This window comes from Larimichthys crocea, chromosome VIII, assembly GCF_000972845.2.
Source record: "Larimichthys crocea isolate SSNF chromosome VIII, L_crocea_2.0, whole genome shotgun sequence".
NCBI classification, from domain to species: Eukaryota; Metazoa; Chordata; class Actinopteri; family Sciaenidae; genus Larimichthys; species Larimichthys crocea.
The window spans coordinates 32,858,944-32,879,590 of record NC_040018.1 but is presented as its reverse complement, the minus strand read 5'-3'; the positions used below and the strand labels follow the sequence as shown (position 1 = coordinate 32,879,590).

At 43.5% G+C, this 20,647-nt stretch overlaps 1 protein-coding gene across 1 annotated transcript in view; it reads right to left on the bottom strand.

Moving 5' to 3' along the window:
- The window catches only part of LOC113746318 (SH3 and multiple ankyrin repeat domains protein 3-like), a 93,258-nt gene extending 73,981 nt beyond the window's left edge, over positions 1-19,277 (bottom strand). The window contains exon 1 of the mRNA XM_027281389.1: positions 19,085-19,277. Within this exon, the coding sequence (XP_027137190.1) occupies positions 19,085-19,105 (21 nt within the window). The 5' untranslated portion in view covers positions 19,106-19,277. The remainder of the gene's footprint in view (positions 1-19,084) is intronic.
- Positions 19,278-20,647: the final 1,370 nt, after the last annotated feature.

The window sequence follows — 20,647 nt, the reverse complement described above, 5'->3', positions numbered from 1 at the left end:
CTTCAGCTGCTGTTTCTCAACTGGTGATTAGATTCAGCAAGTGACAAAAAGACGGTTCATCTGGAACCTAAAGCTTCATCCTGTCCATCAGAGTTTGTGTCACTGGTTTGATGATGGTTTTTATCAGTTACAGGCGATGACACTAATCAATGTGATGAACTTTACAGGTTTACCCACAAACAGATCTACGTCTCAAACAATGTTTTTCTGAGAATGATGTTTGAATTTCCAGAGAGAGATCCACATGAACCATGGCTGACCTTTAGAGAGTCAAAGTACATCCATCACAGGTGAGCTGTCTCCTAACCGCTCCGTGTTCTTAAAACCAGCTCGAGGTGAAACACGAACAAAGCCACATGCAGCACACTCAGGCACTCGTTTCTCTTCCTGCTTGTTAATTTCAACTTTATATTTTTAGCCTTTGACTGAGCCTACGTACCATTTCAGCCATAACATCCAGAGGAGAAAAGCTCTCTCAAGGAGGAGGTTCCACTGTTGCACCCAGGCTCCCTGAGTGGGGAGGAGAAAGAAAGGAGAGAGGAGAGGGGGAGGGAAGGAAGGAAGGGAAGAAGGGAAACAAAGATGTCTACAGTAAATTTAATCACTGAGCCTTCTACAGTACACACTGCTATGGAGAAATCTTATCAGCTTTAATATTTACAGAGAGAAGGACAGACAGTTAAACCAAACACTGACTCCATGCTTTATCGTGACAAAATATGAACATGCTGTCTTATCTAAGATGTCTAAACTGAGTGAGAGAGAGTGACTGTTACATGCATATCCCATTTATGATTATGCAACATGTTAAACACAAAGCATCAGCATTAATCACATCATCGCATCCACCTACAACAGTTCTCCTCCCCACTTCTCTCCCTGCAGAGAAAACAGGGTGGGTGGGAGATGGAGGGGGTCTCTTCTGTAAATTTTGATCTACTCCGTCTACAACGTTTATTTATTTGCAGTTATTCCTGCTGTCGTCTGAGCAAATTCCCAAATATCGTGAAACTCTAGACAAAGACAAACTCTGCGTCTGACACGTTTTATTCTCCATAATAATCAAACAACACTTAAATATAAGACCTGAAGCTCAGCAACACTCAGAGGTTTTGACCTAGAATTAGAGCTGATACATTATAGATGAACTTCCTGTACAATAACTGCATTTATGTTCAATAGAATCTGATTACACAGTAATCTCGTTGTTGATGCAACTGCCTGCGCACACTGTCAAATCTCTGAGGATGGGTGGAGGGAGGGTGGAGGGTGGAGGGTAAAAAACAAACAAGAAAAGAGCCGAAGATCAAAGATGGAATAAAAATCTGCAGCTTTGCTCTTTCCTCTTCCCTCAGTCCAATATCGTCCTCGTGATCTGGAGACACTTAAGCAGAGGAGCCATCACTGTGTCTGTGCATACAGTGTGTTAAAGAGGTTCAGAGAGGAGAGGGAGAGCAGGAGCACAGATGAATCACAGCACACAGATGGACAGTGTTTCCGATGTGAATGGACAGGGCGTTTAGCACGTATGAGGACAGAGACACAACCAATCGATCGGCCATAATGTTTATGTTTAAATCGATGTACTGCACCACAGGGAGTCCAGCACAAATCATTTTTAATATAAGTATTATTTGCTCACAACCTGTCTGAATACAGAAGTTAGTATCAAGGGTCACATTAGCCCATTAAGTAATTTGACAAGCTATAAATAACACATCTACTTAGAGAGTTGTTTGTTAGTGTTACCCAGCCAGGCCAGCCCCGAGAGTCTGGATCAATTAGCAGACTTTATCAGACTGTATTTTGTTACATTAGCTTGCTGGAAATTCATCCGGTGTAGGTACCATATGGGCTCGGTTTCCAGATCGGCTCGGGGTCCTTCGTCTGCTGATGACGTCAACAAATGGGACCACAACTAGATAAACGCTGTACGTTGGAGAGTTGACGGAGTTGACGCAGTGTTTCGTGATCAGCAGCAGCTATGGAGCAGCAATAAACTGCCTGTTGTTTTGACTATACGCATCTGTTAGGCAATTTAGTTTGTCCGAGTGGCGTTGCCGTAGATTGCCGTATTGTGTGACGTAATCAGAACAACCCAGAGCCGATCTAGCACCTAGAACATATGACGAGTTGTTACAGTCTTTACAGTTGTAAAGTTTAAACTGTTTGTAGGTGAAGGTAACTAACGTCAACTTGATATGTTGGAAGATACGGTGGAGCAGCACTGTGGAAGCCAACATCTGGACACAATTCGGATTTTAGGAATTTACCGGGAGCACGACTTGGACGGACATGCTGTGTGTATTCAATGATGAAGCCAGTGAAGATTCACAACTCTATCCATCTACTGACCTAATTAGTCAAAACATAACTTCCACACATAAAAACTTTCATGCAGTTATGTTCAAATGTCATGTAACCAGCCGTCTGATTGGACGGTTTTTCAAGGGAATGCTGGACAACAAAGCTGCACCAAACATGTCACAATAAAACAATATTTGCATGCTCATTAGTCTCATTAGTGTGGAAATCTCTTGCAGTCCTCATAAATAATGCAGATGTGACCGAATGTCCTGGTTATTAGAGAGCCCGTCCTCTCATTCTTTGATGATGGAAGTCACAGAAATATAAATCCTGCTGTGCTTTACCAACTCTTAGATTCAGTTTCCCAGCGATGCTATGACACAATACTCACGGACAAGCAGTGACAGATCTCTGACTGACACATCACCGTGTTTCCCAAGTAGCTGTGCGACGTGTTGTTTACCATCTGAATGCAGTCGGTGTGGGAAATGCAAGCACAGAAATCTAAATTTGATCTCAACTCTCAGACAAACTGCTACATAAAATAAGACTGTTAGAGTGTGTGTGTTATTTTATTCAGAAACTAGAAGAACCAGATATTTTATTTCAAGTAAAAAACAACAAATGCTTTTTTTGTTCTGTTTCTTTAATGACTGATTTGAAAGCAGGTCAGGTCAGTACACTACACTGTATCCAGTGCCATAAAGTTGGGGGAATATTAAATAAAGAATGGTCAAAATAACAGCAGCAGGCGGCACCTTCTTGTGCCTGAACACGGATTACTACACTTCCCATAATGCAACTCAACAGGGTCCTAAATCCCCACCTGAAATACAGATGTTTAACAAATGAAAGGACACTAGACACCTCCTGAAAGATTACAAAGACCTCTTTATAAAACTATTTTTAAAAAAGAGAGAGACTCGAAACCTCTAAGACCCCTAGAACTTGACCAACAGTACACCCTAAAGAACCTCAAGAACTTTATCCATGGCTCTTAAAACCTCCTACTGGACCCCTTGAACCTTTTCAATGACCAATAGAACCTTAAAAAAGACCACTTGAAAATTATCAGTTGCTACTAAAGCGTCCTAAAGGACCCCTAGAATCTCCGTGGAGGAACCTTTTATTTATTTGTTCTTCAAAGAACCATTTGATCAAGTTATTTAACCTTATTAATTTCTTAAGATTAGGGTTTTCACAAAGAACTGTTAGTCTAGGGGTTTCCTGAAGAATCAATTCAACTGGATGCTTTAGAAAACCTCATGAAAAACGAACAAAACCTACAAAACAACCCATTGCAAGTTGAAAGGAACTCAACCTTCACTGACCACTGAAATCAGAGAAATGACCTCTTGCGAGTGACTAATACAACCTCCTAAATGACCCCAGAATCAAAGTAAAACCCAACACAAACTCAACTATCAACCTTGTCAACTATCTGAGCGCAGGCTTCCCTTTAAAACTTGTACTCCAAGCTGAGATAACTCTGATGCTCCTTCAGACTTGACAAAGCTCATCCAGAGGCACCAATAACACTACACACTGATTTACACTACACAGAGTGTAGTAGAGTAAACTGATCTCCATGTGTAAAAATACCTCTCTGAGCAGCACGGACACCCACAATGTCTAAACAAGGGAAAGTGCGCCCACTACTTGCACATCTCCGCTCTGTCTCTCAACCCTTTAAAAACACAATCAACACAAAATCCAAATAAGAACCATCACGGTGCCGATTGATTGATAGGTGATCTATCATCTGTACAGAAACACCACAGCAACGAGCGCTTCGTCACAAAAGATGGAGGCAAAGTCAGCATCAAAAAATGCAGATTACAGATAACTGCAAAACAAAAGCAGCATCTCGAAGCCGCCCAGTCTACTATTGAATCACCAGCTCCTCAGGAGGGCACCAATTGGGATTCCCAGTAATGGAGCTCATGATATAGTAGGTATCCATGGCGACTGCATACCCATTTAACTGCTTCTGAGCGTTTAGTGTGGAGACATATTTATAATCAAACTAGGATTTCTCTGCGTCCTGTGTGGCAGCCTAAAGCTCGGTGATTGGTGAATCTAGAGGAAAAAAATACAGCAATCTAAAGGCAGGACCTTTCCATTGAGGCTAGAATAAAAACACACTCTGAGGAAAGCAGACACGACCAAAACACAGCTGGCTGTGAGCACTCAAAGTAACAGGAGCCCTCGAGGAACCAAAGCAAATGCCCTGATCTCCATCAGTAAATGATAGTAAACAGCAGCAGAGAGAAAAGGTTCAGAAAGCACGACTGACTGACTGAATGCAATGCTCAATAACAGCCTGCACAGCTCACTGGTTGCATAACTCCACTCCAAAATAAAAAGTTATATTCATATACATGTAGATGTTGTATATGCAGAAATGTAAAAGGCTGCAGCCACACATCAAATTAAGCTGTCAAATGTTTCAGCGGGGAGCCTGAAACATGAATATAAAGGCAGAGTTTTTAATTTAATAATGACACCTGAACCAACTGTACATTACTTATGACAGTATTTATATCACACCACATTTTTATGATATGTGCACCCCACACATCTCTTATATAATGGTCTGTGGTGATCTATGTATGTTTTATGATGTTTTTAGGCCCCTGTTTTTACTGTTACTGGGACAAACTGAAATCACTGACAGTATAAAGAAATGGACATAACTTTAAGCCTTAATATAATTTGAACAGGTGAGTTCTATAAAAATTCAATCAACGGGGAAATTAGCTACAGAGACCAAAACTGTTTTTTGTACCAGGCTGTAAACATGTTTATTTCTGCTGTGAAGTTGGACATTTGAACATGGGGACTTATGGAGACTGACTCACTTCTGGACCCAGCCTCAAGTGGACGTTAGAGGAAGTGCAGTTTTTAGGCACTTTACTTCCCGGACACACAGGTTGCAGCTTGATTGAAATCTTAAACATACATTCTCGGGAAGACTAGATTAATCGGACGATATTCAGTGGAAATATGTGATCTGATCTTAATGCTTTTGAATCACTGACCAGGCAAAGACAGATGAAATACAGCAGACTCCCTTCCAGTAAAGATGGCAGAGAAGCTAACCACTACTGCATTCATTTTTAAAGCTCCACAGTTCTAGTATACAAGTTAATATTTGCTCCTCTACCAGCTGTGCTTTTGGTCTCCAACAACTCCTGAGAAAAATATTCGCTATAACAAACAAAAAAAGCAATCGTATCAATCGATATGGCTCATTGATGCTCGCCAAATGGTGAAAGGCAAAAGAAAGTTGCTTATGAACTCATCCCGCAGACATGAAGCTACGTTCTGTTTCTGAATTCCTAATGAACAGAAAGAGTCCAAAATTCTCCAGTAAGTGGTGTGAAAAACACCATTAAATGTTCACCTTCAGTTTTTGGTGCCAAGCATCACATTATACAGTTATTTGATTCATGTGTTCAATGGTTTCTTTCAAAGAGTTCACTACATGACCAGTATGGACAGTAGGAGATACTGGACCAAGCTCACGTGTTACTGCCACCTGCTCGTCACAGACTTCATTTCTATTTTCTTCAAAGAAGATGAAGCACAGCCGGAAAAGGCCAATTGCTTTTTGGAGTAAAGAATACAGGTAAGAAGCCCGTATCATCCCTGCTACACAGCGCTCCCTTCACCAATCCCAGTCAGAGCAGGCAGTGGGCATGCTGGGGATTCCCTGCCAAGACTAAAGATCAGCTTTTTTCCCCAGCAGATGCGAGTCACAGCGGGAGGAGACCACAGGGTGGGTGGAGGAGGGAGGAGAGGTAAAATAAAAAAAAGGGGGAATAGAGGAAGGGAGTGGGAGAGAGAGATGTGAAAGTTCGTCATCCACCGCCTCCCTCCCATCCTCTGTTTGTCTCTCAAAGCTTTCCACCATCTTTGCTCGCTCTCTAAAAACCCTTCAGGGCTGATAGACTGATTGGGCTCAGATGTCTCAGAGTATGACTTTGATCATTGCTGATGACAAAATCCAACGCTCCCTCTCCCTCTCACACACTTCCTGTTGCCCCCTCCACGGGTCCTGTGTCAGAGCCGAGATAAATGAGGAGCAGGAAAAGGGCCGTGCTCTCCGGAGATCTCAGGGTGAAATTGTGCGAGCGAGGCGTCGGCAGAATTCAGGTTTTCCATTTCCCTTTCTGCCTGATGTTCTTACATTTATCTTTATTATCATACGGTGGAGGTGGACTTTTCTCAGGCAGGTCCTACGTTTCCCAGAATGACTTAATAACCCCCACGTCTGCTTTGATTTCAGGATGGGCATACAGGTGTGAAGCTCCTGAGCTCAGGCCTGTACCCTGCACTCAGATCTGCATGTTCTGAAAGAAGCCCAGGACTTCTGACACCAGAGATCAGGGTTCACATCCTGCACGCCTCCCGTGTGGTTAAGGTTTAGCTATTAATAAACTTGGGGACAGATGGAGCTTTTGGTTAAATATTGAAAAGGTCAACAAACTCCATCTGTCATGTTTAAAGTCAGTGTTGACACTGATATTCACCAAAAATATTTCACCAAAGTGCATGATCCTTCCCCAACTGTGCTTTCAAATTCATAAGAAAGGCTGAGGTCCAAAGAGTCCAAAGACACCCAGTGGAATCCATCAACCCATCCCTCGAGATATTTGTGACTGGCAACAAAGTTATACACAACTTTTTAAACTGCATCAGTCATCATGAGCAAACCTTAATCAATCAGATCAACCAACCACATAACATACTCAGGTGAAGAGCAAAAACATCACACCTGTAGCTTCCAGTAGTTCCTTGTAGGATGCAAAATGGTCCATAACTACTGTTTCCAGACATAAGCGCATAGTTTGAAGCTTGGCAACATGGATTCTTATGCAGTAGAGTCCATTAACCTGTCATTAACCTGTTCAGTTACTGAATTTTATCTCCCAAAATGACAGCTACTGTTTCTATACTTTATGCATGGCATTACATTTCTTCCAAAACATATCTGCTGCTGCAAATGAGTTGATTTTTAGGAGAGAGAATTAAAGTAATTGTGTTTCTCGACTTTGTGATAGAGAGCGATGACGGGCAGGTTTACGTTGTTTCATTCATTAACTACTCCATCTTCACCAGCATCACCACCGGACATTTATAGGACAAAACAAAATCTAGAAGTTCATGGTACTGTATATCAACAGCCCATTTAGTGTGTTAACGGTTCAGACTCCAACATCCAACTGAATTTATGGAACACCACCTGTCTGACGACCATGAAAATGAAGCCTGAAGTCGAACACTGAAGACTCTGAAGGAAATATTTCAGTCATTATGTATTACTTGAGTCTACACTGAAGAAACTGGCACCATATGAAACTAGACTGATGGCAAACAAACTGGCATGGCCGGGGTGTCGTTTAGCTTCCCCCTCTCTCTCTCTCCTCACATTCCTGACACTGTCTCTATCCAATAAAAGGCCAAAAAACACATCTTAAAAAAATTAAATAAATAAACTGGCATGGCCAATTTAAAGTATCTGAATGTCTTTACAGGCGTGCTCACTTTATGCTAATTCCATGCAGCTTTGGGTTATTTGCATGTAAAAGTGTCGTCTTCACCACTGAGTGCATTTGAATATTTCTGCATTCTGGGCTCTTTAAGCAGTATTGGAATTGTATAAATTTGGTCTGACTGGAAAGCCGTGACGCCCTGCTGTATGGACCAGTTGCAGCGAAGACACTTTGACATGTCATGGCAGGAAACTCACAGGTGTAGTAATGATTCCACCTGAGGGAAGTCCTGCTGTTGTGTGTGTGTGTGTGTGTGTGTGTGTGTGTGTGTGAGAGCTGGTTCACTGTCACTGTTACTGGGACACTTCATGGACTCAGCCGTCATTACTGTAAGGAAGTCCACATGTGTTTTTCCAGCTTTGACAAGTCAACATGTCTGCAGTCCACTGCTGTGAGGTGATGTTAGTCCCCACAGGAGCTGTTTCACTGTAGCGAGAGCACTTTTTGAAACTTGACCTCACTGTATAAAATGACCTATTGTGGCTAATAGGATAATTACTGTCTCATGAGACTGTACAACCACAAACTAGAGACCCTGGGTGTTCAGAGGATGGGTGGCTTCCTACGGATGTTGACAATAAAGGGGGCAATTCACGGGAGAAACTTTAGAACTACTGGATGAAAAATGCAATTCTTACAAAAAGTTTTTGATCCCATATCACAGCATTTATTATTTTATGGTGTTACTCAAGGTCTTGGTGGTATTTTGGTGAGATTTTTGACCCATTTTATCAGTTTTTGAGAAGTTAGAAAGGTTCAATTATGCACAAAATCTGTGTCACATCAATGGGATCAACCCAAAAACTGCTACAATTTATGCAACATGATCAACACCAGTATAAGGAACGGACAGCGCATGGTTTCCCAACAGCTGTTTTAAAGGATTGTTTGGATGTACTGCATCTTCCACGTCCAGGCTAGTCTAAAAATCAACAAAGACGTGGATCATCACTAGACCTGAGGCGAACTTGGACATGATAGATCGCAGGGATGACCGTCATATACTGCTTTCATAAGGTGCTAAGACCTCAATCACTATAAATGTTCAATATTTGAACAACACACTGTGTTTATTACAGATTTCTGAATATAAAACATGACCCGGTGTTGAGCTGTATCTCAAATGAATCTTTTCAGATGATGTACATCACTTCAGTGGGGTTCATACGGTTGACCTGCTGTTAAAGAACCCCTGACCCAAAGACAAACTTTGTGTATTACATGGAGAGCTGGAGTGGAAGAGGTTAAACAGGCTTTCTTTTTTAAGACGCTGCTCTTGTTTTCATCTGACCCATTTCCAATGCAGAGAGGAAGGGCTGAGTTTACATCAGGACAGATCAGGCCGCAGTGATAAAGAAGAAAAATGGCATCACGTTTTAAACGTTTGCAGAACATTCATACAGCGTCAGCGTCCAGGTCACTGCCTTCCTGAAACACACACTCAGAGCAGCTGAGGAAAGACTCCCCTGACCCATGACCCCATTCAGATTCAGCACACAGGACCATCTCCACATTGGTGAAGCGAGCGGTTCAGCTGAGCATGAATCAGCCTCGACAGTGTCCAGTAAACAAAAAGACGCTGGGGGAGGATCCAGATGAATATTCCTGGAAAATCTTGTTTATAGAGAGAAAAACTGGCGCGATGCACGACGCACACGAGCGCTGAAAGGAGGCAGCAGGTGCAGGCTGAAGAGCCGTCAAGCATTAATTAAACATCTCGAGGTAAATGAGATAGTCCACCCACCTATATGCTTACACCTGACATTTACGTAACTTAGCCAACAGTAAATGCCATTCTTCAGCGGCTCGGGTTGGATGTCACAGATGAGAGAAGCGGCGGCTGAAATGATATGGTTTCATCAAATCCCGGCGTTACCTCAGACACCAGATCTCATCCAGACCGAACATTTTCTGAAAGGAACACCTCTCTGCTCGAGTCCTCCGTTTTTTTAAAATCACGTATTCCAATTTTCTATAGTTTCTATAATTTATGGTGTTCTGTCTGCTTTTATTCAACCCGTGACATCGTTCTGCAGCTCGATCTGATCCAAACATTTAGAAAAGTTTTCTGTCTTTCACTTTGAAATTAAAAAACAAAACTTTGTTGACGTGGAAAATTGATTTATAAAAAAACAAAAACAAACATGAGCTGGTTCCAGCCTCTAACACTGGAGAATTTATTGTTTCATATGATTATAAATCAAATACTTTGGACTGTGGGAGCTCAAGCTGGTGTTTTCTTCACTGTTTTATGAAGTTTTTGGATTTTTTGGACAATTTGCCAATGAAATGAATCATTAGGGAGTTCATTATGGTGTCAAATTATCAGTTAAAGTGACATTAAAGCCTGAATACTCGAGACCATCTAACATAAACCTGATGAAACAGAAACCTCATTAAGTCTCAGTGTGCTCACTTCCTCCAGAGAACGTGTTATTGTCCAAATATTACCAGAAAAAAAAACAACGTACAACGTGACGTTCACAGTCTGACACGAAACGAACAAATGAATTTAAAAGACTGAGTGACAGCACGGACGTTAAGAAGAAGTCAGTTCAGAGAGAAACAGTCACACAAACGTTTTCATGAATGAGTGGAGAGACATAAGGTGAAGGCTCACATGGAGAGAGTGAGTGAGGAGGAGAGGTGCAAAAACAAACTGACGAAATAAATGAGGCTGTGTACCAGCATCAGCATTTTAAACCAGGAAATCTCTCCTAATACTGATGCAAAGTAAATCTGTCTCAAAGTTTTTACATCCAAGTCACATTTTAAACACGCAAATCTGACCAATAAAAAGCCACCTCCTCACCGTCCACTGTTATTTAACCTTTCAGACAGGATCCGGCGCTGCGGCGAAGACTCAGGCAGATTCATCTGAGGTGGGGTAGACCGTTGGTGCTACGTCACGCTGCAGCGACCAATCAGACGATCAGAACAGTCAACCTGAAATCTCATCTCTCAATCTCTAGCTCGCAATTTGAAAAAAGAGAGACTCAAATAAGTTTCCTTTGGTTTGTGTGAGGCAGTTAGAGAGCAGTGGTTGAGAGACATACACAGCGAATGAGAGTGAGTGAGCCGGTTGATCGCCGCTGCAGAGCCTGATCCGGTCTGAATGTACCCTAAATGTCTTCCAGGAGAGACACTTAAAGACTTTAGTGTTCAGACATGGACGGACAGCATGCCATGAGTTCTTTTAAAGTAGAAATTTGTTATCCGACAACAAGACACCCAAGAACACACAGTGATGGAGACTGTCATTGTTTAGCACGTCAGCCGTTAAACTGAACTAAAGTGCATCTTTGTGTCATTACGAATTCTTAATAAGGCACCGTTTATAAAAGTTTAATTAGTTTGAACTTAACCAGAGACATTTCTGTCTCCTCGTAGACTTCCTGTCTGCTTTAAAAACGTCTTTTTTATTAAATACAGAAAAACATTTGAAGCCCAAATTGGCTCCGGATGAGACAGAGGGATCAAACAGGCTCAGGTCTGAGTCACTGTGGACGGCGTAATAAAGGAGCTGATCATGTTTTATAGGTCAGATATAAGCCATTCATTTCAACATGTTGGGTTGCCAGATTGGCTGCTGTTTATCCTCCTCTAGCAGGACACTGATGATTCGAAGGGACTGTGTGTTTTACTGTGTTTTACTAGAGATTATTTTGAGACAGTTCAGTCTATAAAATGAACTGAGTCTTTGGTGATGTTTTCAGATGTTCAGTTTATGTTTGAAGTAGAGTTGCACGATACCCACAGTACCCACGGTACCCACAATACCCACAGTACCCACGGTACCCACAATACCAACAGTACCCACGGTACCCACAATACCCACAGTACCCACGGTACCCACAATACCCACGGTACCCACAGTACCCACGGTACCCACAATACCCACGGTACCCACAATACCCCGCGGTGCCAAATCGTAACGCTTCCTACTATACTAGAAATTCTACATTCTGGATTACTATACTACCGGTGCCAGTTTCCGCCTCTGCTCTCCCCTTGTAAACAAACCAACATGGCAACTACTGCAACTGACCTACACAGTTGCTGATTGGCTGTTTGCCTGTGACTGGTGACGTCCGGGGATATGATAGGCTGTTTCCACACGCTGGGTCCGCCCGTCTGTTAGCTGATTGGCTGTTCGCGTGTTTCTGCCGGCAAGAGCGAACTCCATGAAGACCGCTCCGCTTCGATAGAAAAAGAAGCGTGCACGGCTTAGTCATGGAACCACCGGGCCCGAGCGCCGAGTCTGCCGCGGCGTTGTCGTCAGTGGCAACACTAATTTGTTTCAGTCTAATTCTTACTTCACCAGTATTCTGTTTATCATGCACCAAACAACATTATAAGTAATTAAGTATTAAGTAAGTAAGTATTTACAACTCGTACAAATATATTGAAATTCATAAAAATAATAATAATAAAAAGGCTGCAGTATCGCGATAATACCCGGAACTGTGACACTTTGTCTGGTACAGTATCGTGATACTTTGTCTGGTACAGTATCGTGGTTACTCATTTTGGTATCGTGACGACTCTACTTTGAAGAGAAAAACCAGCTAATTGTCACATTTAATCATCTGTATCATTATTGTTGCTGAGTCGTTGTCCATCCATCCACTAATCATCTAGACACTCATAGAAATTTAATTTAATCAACCGGCAACAAGAATGTGAATGAAACTTTGCCGTGTGGTTCAGCGTCAGGCGTTTGGACCTGACGACAGGAAACTCAGGTGTGCAGAAAGACATTAACACTTCCTCTGAGCTAATTAATAATGTCATTAGTTACACCTGCACTCAACAGGTAAGAGAAGTCATCTCCACATTCTCCCCTGTGCACTGGTTCATTCATATTAGTCACTATTAATGAGTTCACTGTTGATGTCAGAGAGAACCTGGCAACCACAACCTGTTCTGATCAATGCTTAGTCACTGAGCCATAATTAAAAAACTCATTAAACCTTTAGAACAGGTGCCTTTGAAATGAAGGTAAAGCATGAATTAGTCCAACATGATGCACAGTGAACAGCAGTCCACCTCCGGAGGAGTGAAGCCTGTTTCCAAAGTGTAAAAACTCACTTTCAGAAGTCCATGCAGTATTACTACACACTACACTGCAGTACTACTGCGCTGTGAGAAGTAGTAAAGGTTACCTTGGTCCCTGTGATCCAGTGAAGTCAGACTCTGTTACTCCCTCCTGCCCTCTCTCTGTCTTCTTTTCTCGGGTTATTTCTGCTCCTAACGCCGCTTCATGCCTCCGACTCTCCGGCGGAGCAGCCCCACCGACACCGACGGATAGAAAACTTCCAGTCAAAGTGTGCGTGTGTCGGATCTGTGGACGGAGAGAGGGGCCGTGGTGATGGAGAGCAGCGAGGGACGGTGAGAGGGAGGACGGACGTTTTTAAACCTGATCTCCCGGAGAGAAACCCGACTGCTGCCGCGCTGAAATTCAATATGAGGCGACAGACACTCAGCGCGGCTGCGAGCAGCACACCTCCCGCCTGACAACAGAGGAGTGAGCACCGGGGAGGGAGGGGGAGGCACCGGGGAGGGGAGCGGGGAGGAGGGAGCGGGGAGGCGGCTACAGGCAGGGAGGGAGCGGGGGGCGTTTATTATAAGGACGCGCCAACCAGCCACAGACAGGTGGATGTGTCATCTCTGTCACCTCAGGCCAGAGCAGAAATGTGAAAGTGCACATGCAGGAGATTTGAAAGCTCCATTTATTATTATTATTATTATTATTATTATTATTATTATTAGAAATAGATAATATACAGTGAAGCCTGCTGCGGCTCAATACGACACCTCCACCTGCTAAAAGGTGTGACTTCAGGTTTATGAGTTAAAAGAATAATAACCAAAGAGAAATTCAATTTAAGCTTCATTTAACTTATGACTAACTATACTACAAAACCGTTAGCTTAGCCTGGCCTAGCCTATATGTTCCATTCAAGATAGTAGCTCTGTGTGGCTAAGTGGTGCGAGCTAAATGCTAACATTACCACGCTAACATGCTAACAATTACAGTGCTAATAGAGGTCCACTGATGCTAACGTGCTAACAATTACAGTGCTAATAAAGGCCTACTGATGCTAACGTGCTAATAATTACAGTGCTAATAAAGGCCTACTGATGCTAACGTGCTAACAATTACAGTGCTAATAGAGGCCTACTGATGCTAACAATTACAGTGCTAAAAGAGGCCTACTGAAGCTAACGTGCTAACAATTACAGTGCTAATAGAGGTCCATTGATGCTAACGTGCTAATAATTATAGTGCTAATAGAGGCCTACTGATGCTAACAATTACAGTGCTAAAAGAGGCCTACTGATGCTAACATGCTAACAATTACAGTGTTAATAGAGGCCTACTGATGCTAACGTGCTAACAATTACAGTGCTAATAGAGGCCTACTGATGCTCACATGCTAACAATTACAGTGCTAATAAAGACCTACTCATGTTAACATGCTAACAATTACAGTATTAATAGAGGCCTACTGATGCTAACAATTACAGTATTAATAGAAGCCTACTGAAGCTAACGTGCTAACAATTACAGTGCTAATAGAGGCCTACTGAAGCTAACGTGCTAACAGTTACAGTGCTAATAGAGGCCTACTGAAGCTAACGTGCTAACAGTTACAGTGCTAATAGAGGTCTACTCGTGTTTCGCAGGGAGGCTAGAATAAAACAAAACGTCTGAAATGTACCACAGTTAGCCTAGCCTAGCCTAGCCTAGCTTATATGTTTCCAGCAACTTCTGGCAGGAGTCCACATTCATGCTAGTAGCTCCGTGCAGCTGGTCGAGCGAGCTGAATGCTAACATTATCATGCTAACATGCTAACAACTGACCTTTCGCTGAGCCCCGCCCCCCTTAGTTACTGTTGCTAGGTCTGTCAGGCTCGACCATGAGTACCATGACGGGAAGAGTTTTTGGAGCAATACCTCCACGATGTCCTCCAGATCGAGGCATGAGGGGTTACAACATGCAGTGAGGGATACATTCAAAATACTAAAATACACAACGAAGGCGACACCACTATCGAGGCTAATGCTTACCGGTCTCAGGCGGAATCAGAAAAACCCCATGACCTCACATGCAACCAGGACAGCCTTGTGGTGCTGGGTAAGTTCTTGCACAGCATCTATAGGATTGGGAAACTCAGGGGTAGGCTCAGAAAATGCTACATAAAAGATGAAAACAAAATGAGTTGAAGTTGCTTGTTGGGGTCGATGTTCGACTTTGTTGAATATAATAAGGTTAGGGAGCTCCAAGAGACCCAACACAACAACAGCTAATGTAGCTTTAATGTTCTGGCAGTGATATCCTTGTCATGGTAGAACTTTGGTCCAGTTTGTGTTCTTGCCTCTAGTTCTAGACAACACAGTACGTAGTCACCGTTAAAGGTTCGTCCTTACCTTTGAGCAGACACATGTATGCTTCGTTATCGTCGACACATTTAGCTGGAGTGGGGCCGTCCACGCTGTTTGATCCGCTCCAGGTGTGTTTGGCTTTGGAAATGGAAAGAACACAACTCCTCCGGTCAGGCTCTTGGGGTATCTACTGTCCGATTTACATTCACCACAGGCACGGCGCTTCACCATCTTGTTGGGAGTCTGAAGCTTGACGGACCTTGCTTACAGAGTAACAGTTGCTAGGATGTGTGATTGGACAATAGCCGTTTTGGGGCGGGGCTCGGCGAAAGGTCGATTATCCAAGAGTCAAAAAGCGTCTGTGGAGCTGAGGGGGGCTGAATGAAGCCTGTGAAACGACGCCCACCTGTCAATCAAAGCGTCCACGCTCTTAATCCTGCATAACTTTAAGCCTTAATATAATGTGAACAGGTGAGTTGTATATAAATTCACCCTCAGTACAGTTGTCATGAACGGGGAAATTAGCTACCGAGACCAAAACTGCCACGGAGGTTGCAGCTTGTATTTGAGTTTGTCTGTTGTGGGCGACTGTAGAAACATCGCGGAAGAGGACCTGCAGCTGATTATACACTGATGAAAACAGAGTTATGAAGATTATATTCTGTAAACTGACGCCCTGAATCTGACACACTGGACGTTAAGCATTAATATACAGAATAACTGTGAACAGAAATGTAATCAGTTCCAATTATTTAGTTAAAAATCAAATTTTAAATGTTTACCTGACCCTCTAAACATCATACATGTCCATATACAAGATCCAACCAACAGTTGTTGAGATATTTCAGCCGTGGTGGACAATCAGACAGACTGACATCATCATCGCCATGACGCCAACGTGACGCTCTTCAGAGGACAGACTACCTTTTCTACACTGAGTCTGATTCATCGAGTGGACCAAAAATCTCTTCACATTTTTAAATCGTTGGAGGAATAAATATCTGTTCTTGGTTTGTGATGAAGAATAATGGGTGTCTAATTGATATGAACAAACGACTTGATATAAAAACGAAGCCAACGGAATGAGTGATGTCTGCGGTCCTGTTGGGTTATTACTGTTCTGTGGAATATTCTGACCCTGAGATGGGACATGCGAGACTGATTCATCCACCTGCCCTTTGAGCAAATTGTCTGTCTGGCAACTCCCCTCCCCTCTCTCTCTGTCTCACCTTCACTTCCTCTAACCGTCTGTGTGTGTGTCCCGGAAATATTGGAGACGAGAGTGCCCCCCTGCAAATAAATGGTCATTACCATGACAACCACGCTACAAGCTGGAATGGGATGATGTTGATCATGGCAACAGTGGCAGGCAGCCAGACCAACAGCCCGGCTCTACCCCAGGGGCAAGCCAATGTGTGAACTCCAGGGTTTGATGCAACTGTGTGTGTGTGTGTGTGTGTACAAACACACACTCCTCATTTTATTTTATTTCTATCCTCTGACAGCAGCTCAACATAAAAAGACAGCCCGGCTCAAAATTGCAGGTATCAGCGTGAGCTGTGGCATTTCTCTCTGCACAGCGAGCATCTACACATACGCAACAAAGGGCTGAGGTCTTTGTGTGGTTTAAGATCCCAGACCACCTGTCCACTTTTCCAGCCTCCACTCTGCCAAAGCGTGATGTTTATCTCAAAGGTTAAACCCCACCGTGTCAAAATCAATGCTTTTAGCACATATTTAGCGATATATGTCGTCGGTACACCAGTATGTGACCCAACAATGACAGTACATAGATTTTGTGGGTACCTCTGGGTATTCCTAATGGTACTATGATAAAAAACGTGTTGATGACTCATCCTGAACTCAGGGGCTGAGCGTTAGAGCCGGTGTTGTTCCTCATCAGACATGGTTCTGACCTCACTGACTACTGTACAGAAACACACATTTAAAACTTGGTGAAACTGGATCAGATCTGATGGAGAAAATTGTTTCTGAAGTCCGTCAGCTGCTCAGCCTCAACTCTCATTTCCCGGTGAACTGATAGATAAAGTCGCTAATCAAACACAGCCCGAACGAGATGGACAGTGAATACAGTACCGAGGAGAAGCCGAGCACGTCTGCTACCCAAACCATGCAGCTAGGTTCGGTTTGCTGACTCAGCCCTAAGATACCAGGAGCCAAACCTGGAGCCAAACCAGGAGCCAAACCTGGAGCCAAACCAGGAGCCAAACCTGGAGCCAAACCACGAGCCAAATCTGGAGCCAATCACACAAACAATGTCCAGAAGAAGTCCCAGGAAACATTAAATATGAGGAAGCAAAAGGCACGGCTAGCTGCTTCATGGAAACTTTTAAAAGGTTTGCCGTTTTGGGAAACACACGGATTATGTTTCAGAGAACATCAACACCATTCTCATTCTCAACACACTGGACCGATGCTGTCAGTGAGTGCAGGTGACTCTGAATCCAGCATCCAGTTTGTGAGATGTACGCCTCGTATACGCCTCTTCTACCTCTACTGCCATTTTGTCCATTAAAGGTGAAAAATATCTTTAAAAAGTCTTTCTGAGGACGCCGGGCAGCGACCGGCTCTGAAGACTTCAGTTGAGACTCTTTACATATCAAACACTGTTTTTTATCTGCCGACTGTCAACACAGACTGACCCGGACTGGAACAGATCCGATCTCTCAACAGGAAAGTGTATGAGTATATCTCAAACTTTTCCTTTGTAACGGACCCGTACAGAAATGTTTTATTCAGCGGGAACAGCTCAGCCATCACACTGGAAAAGAAGACTTTGTGCACACATACAAGTCAAACAGCGACACAGCGCTCCTCCACCACGGCTGCACAACGCTCAAACTCTGTCATGATGTTTAATCAGCGTGTGGATCCGGCTCTGCACGGTGAATTAGAAGCTCCACGTGCCAGATATTTTTAATTGAAGTACTTCATGAAAATGTTCAAAAAGGTCTCGCACAGATAAATCCTTTGAATGTTCCTGGATCGTCACCAAGATCACATCACTTGTTCCTCAGCCAGTAGACCAACAGTCACACTCTTTGACTCAAATCTGTGAAGAAGTTTTGGAAATATGCTGCTAACGAGACACACATGACTGGAAACACGACCTCTCTTAACAGAGGAGACAATGAAAGGCCTCAAGTGAAATCTAAACATTCAATCACGATAAACAGAAATATGATGTCTGTGACCTCCTGTTGACCCACACTGACCTGTGATCAGCTGAACGGTGTCTCTGTCATTCGTACGTCTGTTCTCACACTATGTAACTTTGGGCTCCGGGTCGGGAGAAGTACGTAAGAAACTGTTAGGGGAGTGTCAGTGTTTGTACCACAGGTGGACCACTGGGAAGAAGAAGAAGAAGAAGAAGAAGAAGAAGAAGAAGAAGAAGAGGAGGAGGTTAACAGGCCCAGGGCAGAGCCGGTGTCGTGCCAGAACAGGAGCTGGGAAAGCAGGCAATGCAACCAGGCTCGGCAGCCTTTGTAGACAGAAATGTCAGAGGTGAAAAGGTCGGTGAGAGAGAGGAGAGAGTGACCTCAGTCTCAAACGTTTCTACGCAGACGAATGAACCGAACATTTGTTGTTGATATTTGTTTCTAAAGTTTCTAAAATGAACCTTTGCTTTGTTTTACACTAATGGAAAACACAGTTATGCACATTCTATTATATTTCTGCAGTATTCTGGAAACAGAGCACCTTCTTCAACTCTGTTGTCATCCAGCAGAAAAATCTTCACAGGACAAATCGGCTGATTAATGCTCGGTAATCAGAGTAAGTGTTTTTCCTCCAGGCTCACATAACTCACCAGGTTCACGTCCTCGTGCATCCTGTCCTGCACAGGTGAAGTCTGTTGGACCTCAACGACAGTGAAGTCAAGAGTCCATGAATGTCCAGTTAGACCCACAGCCACAGGTCTGCACAAAGAAAAGTGACGGACACAAATAAAATCCTGTGGACGTTTAGAAATGGAGAAATGTGACAGAGTGAAGTCGGATGTTTGGACTCAAACACCTGCAGCCATTTCCGGTCATCTGGCTGCAGGTGTTCTGGTTGGGAGCGCTCCAAAACCTCATTGGTTTGTGCCGCATGGGCGGAGTTTCTTATTCAGTTTAACACCGAGCCAACCTGACGCGACGTGCACGGTGTCCGAGAAAGTTCAGAGCAAACGCGGACACGTGCTCAGGTGACGTACATGCTAACGTGCAGTTTAATGTCACTCTACCTGACGCTCACCTGTCTGACGCGCGGGAGACACAGGGAGAGGTGCGCGCGCCGTGATTACGCACGGTTGGTTTGGTTTTACGCACAGGGCGCGTACAGCTCCTCACAGCGAGGTGAGGTGGAGACATGAGCGTCTGTCTTTACTGGAACGATGTGTGGACCTTAGACTGTTAGTCCAGTTTTGTTATGATGCACAGAACCGAGCAGCTTATTAAATTATTAAATACAAGACATTCATTCAGCAGTAACGCATGTTTCCCAGTGTAGGAAAGATAAGATGGCAAAGACCATCTGGGCTTTGAAAAGCTGTGGGTCTATTCTTCATACTGTCAGTGATCCAACACATGATACAGAATTTAAAAAGGTTTCCTTTTAAATATTAGTATTAGTAGAACTGCTCTGCAGTACGTCTGGATCTTTGATATCTTTCTTTAAGTGGGTGCCTGAGCTTCAGGACATCTCCCTCCCCACATCGTGAGCCACGGTGACATTTATCATACCTGTCTGCTGACGCCTTCCCTCCGTTTAAGTGGCTCTTCTCTTCTGTCCCTGCTGCATGCAGCACAGCCGCTCAGCCAGATGGAGCTCGGCCAATGAAGCCCTGCTGTCGGCTCTCCGTGGCACGTCTTCTGACAGCTGTGAGCTGGCCTCTGCTCAACATTTTGGGGCTTCTCATGTAATGAAACTCATCTGTGGTTTTTTAAATACTTTCATAATCCATTAACTGTCCACTGGATTTGGCCTGGTAGAAGATGCCTGCAGTGTTTTCGTACTTTAACGATGACGTTTCTGATCACAGGTGGGTGGATATCTGAATGAAACAGAATGTTTGGGTGATCATGATCTGCAAAAACATGAACTGACATATTTAAACTGATTTCCTACAGCAGCTACAGCACGAGTAGTGTTCAGGCATCTCTTGGTTAAGGTCAAGAGGAAGACCATGTTCTTGGATGAGTATTGAAGAAGGCAACATAAAGCATGAGGCCGGATGTGTTTACTTTATTAATATTTAACCAAAACCACATTTTCTTCTGAACTCTAACCAAAGTGCTTTTGTTGTCAAACCTCTGGTCTCCTTCTGCACATGAACGAGTTTTTACACGTTGTACATTACATCACAGTCTGACGTTCAAGCCTGATGGGA